Source organism: Leptosomus discolor, chromosome 2, assembly GCF_034619465.1.
Source record: "Leptosomus discolor isolate bLepDis1 chromosome 2, bLepDis1.hap2, whole genome shotgun sequence".
NCBI classification, from domain to species: Eukaryota; Metazoa; Chordata; class Aves; order Leptosomiformes; family Leptosomidae; genus Leptosomus; species Leptosomus discolor.
The window spans coordinates 127,709,399-127,714,468 of NC_141392.1; the positions used below are offsets into that span (position 1 = coordinate 127,709,399).

General features: G+C 63.9%; 1 protein-coding gene across 1 annotated transcript; it reads right to left on the reverse strand.

The window, feature by feature from the left end:
* Positions 1-1,531: 1,531 nt before the first annotated feature.
* LOC147416108 (uncharacterized) lies at positions 1,532-4,128 on the reverse strand. Its single transcript, XM_086460513.1, has 8 exons — positions 4,035-4,128; positions 3,549-3,620; positions 3,391-3,466; positions 3,057-3,082; positions 2,944-3,009; positions 2,691-2,852; positions 1,942-2,116; positions 1,532-1,681 (listed from the first exon to the last, which is right to left on the reverse strand). Exons 1-8 carry the CDS (start codon positions 4,126-4,128, stop codon positions 1,672-1,674), a joined length of 681 nt encoding a protein of 226 aa, XP_086316639.1. The 3' UTR covers positions 1,532-1,671.
* Positions 4,129-5,070: the final 942 nt, after the last annotated feature.

The window sequence follows — 5,070 nt, forward strand, 5'->3', positions numbered from 1 at the left end:
CCCTCGGGGCTTTCTTACGGGGAGAGCTGTCACGCACACGGAGGGAGCCCTCGCTAAAGCACTGGAGGGAACAAACCCTCCTCCACGCTTCTGGGGGAGAAGAGCCGCTGGCCCGTGAAAGGCTGCCCCAGCGCTGCCCACTTACCTGCTCCCCGGGCTCGCCACGGAGCAGCCCGGGCAGCCCTGGCACGCAGGGCCACGAGGAGGAGGAGGAGGAAGAGGCGGTGGGTGGGAGCCATGGCTGCCTGCATCTGCACCATGCTGCTGCTGCTGCGGCTGCTGCTGCGGCTGCAGTTGTGGCCAGGGGCTGAGCGGCCGGTACTTAGAGGTGGCGTGGCACCGTGGCGGCTCTGTGACATCATGTCACTGTTGTGACATCACAACCCTGCTCTGACCTCATAGATGGGGCGAGCCTGCCTGGGAACAGTTCTCAGGGACTGAGTGGGGTGGGTCCTTATAGGTGGCATAGCACCACTGGGGGTCTGTGACATGTTGCTTCTGAGACGTCACAGCCCTGCAGTGACCTCGTGGCCAGATTGAGGCTGCCTGGGGACAGCTCACGTGCACTGAGTGGTCGGTACTTTATAGGGGTCATGGCACCACAGCACTCTGTGACATCACATCACTGCTGTAAGCTCACATCCCAGGTGTGACCTCATCGCCAGGGAGAGGCTGCATGGCAACGGCTCCCTGGAGCCGGGCTACCGCTGTCTGCTCACACCGAGACGCTTCCTGAGCCTTGCGGTGTCTGACCCCAACACATCCGACAGGAAATAAGAGCAGCTTTATCTGAACTGAGAGCACAGCAGGGCAGAGCGGGGCTGGGCCAGGACGGAGAGCAGATCGGCGAGGCTGCGGGCGGGCTCGGTGCGGCCCTTTCCCCAGAGCTGAGCAGGGCAGCTGCTCTCCTGGCCCGTGGTGGCTGCTGCAGGCTCAAAGCAAGCTCGAGCTCCGCACCCTTCCAGCCCGGAGCGGCTCCAAGCGTGCTGGGCGCGGGAGAGCTCCGATCGCGGCGGCCCTGCTGGGTGGGCTCTGTTTCGGCTGCGGCCCGACCCGCTCGCTGCCCGCGCGGGGAGGCGCCTCCTCCTTCAGCCCGCCGGGGGGCTCCGGGGACCGCTGCTGCCTCGACTCCCTTTGGCCAGCTGGTGTTTCTGGGCTCCAGCCAAGGCCCACGCGAACGCAGGCCGACAGCCCTAGTCCCGAGAGCCGTGGGGTACCTGCAGGCCGAGCCCCGCTGCAGCCTGCGCTTTTCCAGACGCTGCTTTTCTGCGGAGCTCCGGAAGGGTTTGGTGCAGCTTCCTCCAGGCGCCATGCCGGACGTCGGCGTGGGTTTCGGCCCAGTCAACGAGGCTTTCGTGGTGCTGTGGCAGACGCCAGAGTTGTGTCTGCAGGCGGGAGCCTTGCCTTGAACTGCTTTGGAAGATGACCGCGCGCCTGCCCTTGGAAGGGGGGATGAGCTCGCCTGCTGAGAGCCGTTCACGGAAGGGCTTCAGCTACGGCGTGTCAGTCTGAGGAAGGAATGGCTCCAGGCTGAGTGGCTGATGCTCTTTTTATTAACATTCTGACAACGATAACATAGGCACATAAAAATGGGCAGTTTTATTACAGACGGGTGAAAGGCTGGGCCAGGCTGCTGGAGGGTTACGCGGCTGCTGGCGTTGGGTCCAGCTCTCAAAAATTCCTGTGGAGAGAGGAGGCCGATGAGGCCGTGAGCTGCAGATGGGACACAGGGAGTCTCCCCCCCAGCACGGGCCAGAGCTGGCAAGGCTCAGCGCCACGGGCTGAGCTGCCGGCACAGCTTGGCAAACATGGACACCTGCACCTCGTGGCACCATCGAGCAGGGGGAGGGCTCTGGGCAGGTTTGCTGCTCAGGAACAGGCGCTAGTGCGTGTCTTGCAGCCATCAAAGAAAGAAATGAGTGGGTAAAATCAGTAACTCACACTTTTCTCGCCACCAACCAGCAGATCATGACGAAGCAAAACAGTATTGCGGGTGGCAGGGAAATCACAGCAAATACTGTGCCGATTATGAGACGCGCACTCATCTTTTCATGACTGGAAACACCCCCGGTGCTCTGGGGGTGGCCAGCACTCGTGGTTTTGTTGCCGAGGGCATCTGGAGGAGCAATGCGGAAGGTCAGCCCGTCCTGTGCAGCACTGCTAACCCTGCAGTACGCTGGCTGCGGCCAGGAAGCTCTCGGTTTGCCCCCCGCAGTGCTGGTGCCTGGAGGCACGCTCCCACCCCTTGGGACAGGACAGGTTGTCCCACCGACCAAAACTGAGAAGCAGCGCACGGGGGCGGCGCAGCCGCTCGGCCGGTCGCTCCTTCGAGGGACACGGACCAAAGCCCTCCCTGCAGCAGGGAGTGCCACCCCCAACTCTCCCTCCTGCTGGCAGCCAGGGCCTCGCGCTGGACCTCAGCTCACGCAGGGATCCCGCTCCCTGCTGCTCCTGGGCCTTGGGCCTCTAGGCACTCACGGCAAGCTCTGGGAGGCAGCTACGGCGGGAGGAGCGTGGGACTGAGAGTCCCATTGCCCAGCCCCTGCGGAACGTGGCCCAGGGGCCTCGAACCCGAAAGCCTTTCAGCTTTGGCTGCTGGCGGGACGTGCAAGAGCGGGCACTGGGGAAGAGCCTGCTGACACACAGCGATCCTGGTGGGAGACACCGGCTGACCAGGGGACAGCAATTACCTGCCGTGCTGGTGGCTGGTGTCGCCACCAATTCTTTGTCAAAGCCTGGCTGCGAGCCAGCGCTTCCTTGCGAAAACACCTCCTCCTGCACAGGCTGTAGCATTTCAGATGGCTCCAGGGACTTTTTTGCTCCTTCGGCCAGGTACTTTGCTCTTGGAGGTCCTTAAGAGAAAGTATTGGGTTCAATTTCACACGAGGAAGCTCCGGAAAACCAGCGGTGAGCCTGTGAGGTGAGCAGAGACAGACCACTCACCCCTGCGATGCAGGCCGTTCCGTATCAGAGCGTTCAGCCAAGGTGACGTCCTCCCGACGGGCACGTCTGTAACCAAAGACCCGGAGAAGCTGCTGTCATCTATGGTGACCTACCTCGGCAGCGCCGAATCGCAGAAGCGCTAAGGGGATCACGCAAGGAGAGGGCAGGCCCGAGGGCGAAACCACCCACGCGCGGAGCTGCCGGGATAAAGGAGTCCCTGGAGCGCACACCAGCTCTCAACTCCACCCCAACAAGCCCGCTGGCTGGGCAGCCAGCACTGGGAGCAGCTCGGGCTCCAAGGGGCTGCCAAGGCAGCTTGGCAAGGCCAAGCGCCCCGGGGCACATCACTCAGCCCGACCCGTTCCCTCTCGGCTCTTCTCTTCTCCATGTCTGCGCGTCGGCCGCGGAAAGAAGATTAAGAGGGAAATGCTCCCTCCTCCCCCTGACTTCCCCATGGGAGTGCTCTCGGGCCTGAGGACAGCAGCGGGCGAAAAAGCCGGGAAGCCGTCGAGCACGGGGCGGTCTGAAGGAGAACTGCACGTGAATAAGCTCTTGCCCCGTTGTCGGCGTTGGCTCTTTCGGGGAAAGGGACGTTGAGAACTTACCTCCAGGATGCCCCAAGGGCTCCAACCCAACATCCACGCGAGAAGCTGGATAACCTTCGCCGCCGCCCTCATCTAGAAGCAATCACAGATGAGAAACGTCTCCATCGCATGTCGGGATCCCCTTGTGCCTTGGGGACCCGCAGGCGCTGGAAGGGCGTCAGGTAGCAAGGTGGGAGGCAGATGTCGGTGGAGGTGGCCACAGCTGCAGAGGGGCCTGGCGGCCTCTCGGCTGGCAGGGGGCAGCTCTCCGGGGCCACCCTTTCCAGGCCACCTGCAAGAGCCCTGGAGGAGCGGAGCGGAGCGGAGCGGAGCGGAGCGGAGCGGAGGGAGCAACACACGGCCCCTCGGGGCTTTCTTACGGGGAGAGCTGTCACGCGCACGGAGGGAGCCCTCGCTAAAGCACTGGAGGGAACAAACCCTCCTCCACGCTTCTGGGGGAGAAGAGCCGCTGGCCCGTGAAAGGCTGCCCCAGCGCTGCCCACTTACCTGCTCCCCGGGCTCGCCACGGAGCAGCCCGGGCAGCCCTGGCACGCAGGGCCACGAGGAGGAGGAGGAGGAAGAGGCGGTGGGTGGGAGCCATGGCTGCCTGCATCTGCACCATGCTGCTGCTGCTGCGGCTGCTGCTGCGGCTGCAGTTGTGGCCAGGGGCTGAGCGGCCGGTACTTAGAGGTGGCGTGGCACCGTGGCGGCTCTGTGACATCATGTCACTGTTGTGACATCACAACCCTGCTCTGACCTCATAGATGGGGCGAGCCTGCCTGGGAACAGTTCTCAGGGACTGAGTGGGGTGGGTCCTTATAGGTGGCATAGCACCACTGGGGGTCTGTGACATGTTGCTTCTGAGACGTCACAGCCCTGCAGTGACCTCGTGGCCAGATTGAGGCTGCCTGGGGACAGCTCACGTGCACTGAGTGGTCGGTACTTTATAGGGGTCATGGCACCACAGCACTCTGTGACATCACATCACTGCTGTAAGCTCACATCCCAGGTGTGACCTCATCGCCAGGGAGAGGCTGCATGGCAACGGCTCCCTGGAGCCGGGCTACCGCTGTCTGCTCACACCGAGACGCTTCCTGAGCCTTGCGGTGTCTGACCCCAACACATCCGACAGGAAATAAGAGCAGCTTTATCTGAACTGAGAGCACAGCAGGGCAGAGCGGGGCTGGGCCAGGACGGAGAGCAGATCGGCGAGGCTGCGGGCGGGCTCGGTGCGGCCCTTTCCCCAGAGCTGAGCAGGGCAGCTGCTCTCCTGGCCCGTGGTGGCTGCTGCAGGCTCAAAGCAAGCTCGAGCTCCGCACCCTTCCAGCCCGGAGCGGCTCCAAGCGTGCTGGGCGCGGGAGAGCTCCGATCGCGGCGGCCCTGCTGGGTGGGCTCTGTTTCGGCTGCGGCCCGACCCGCTCGCTGCCCGCGCGGGGAGGCGCCTCCTCCTTCAGCCCGCCGGGGGGCTCCGGGGACCGCTGCTGCCTCGACTCCCTTTGGCCAGCTGGTGTTTCTGGGCTCCAGCCAAGGCCCACGCGAACGC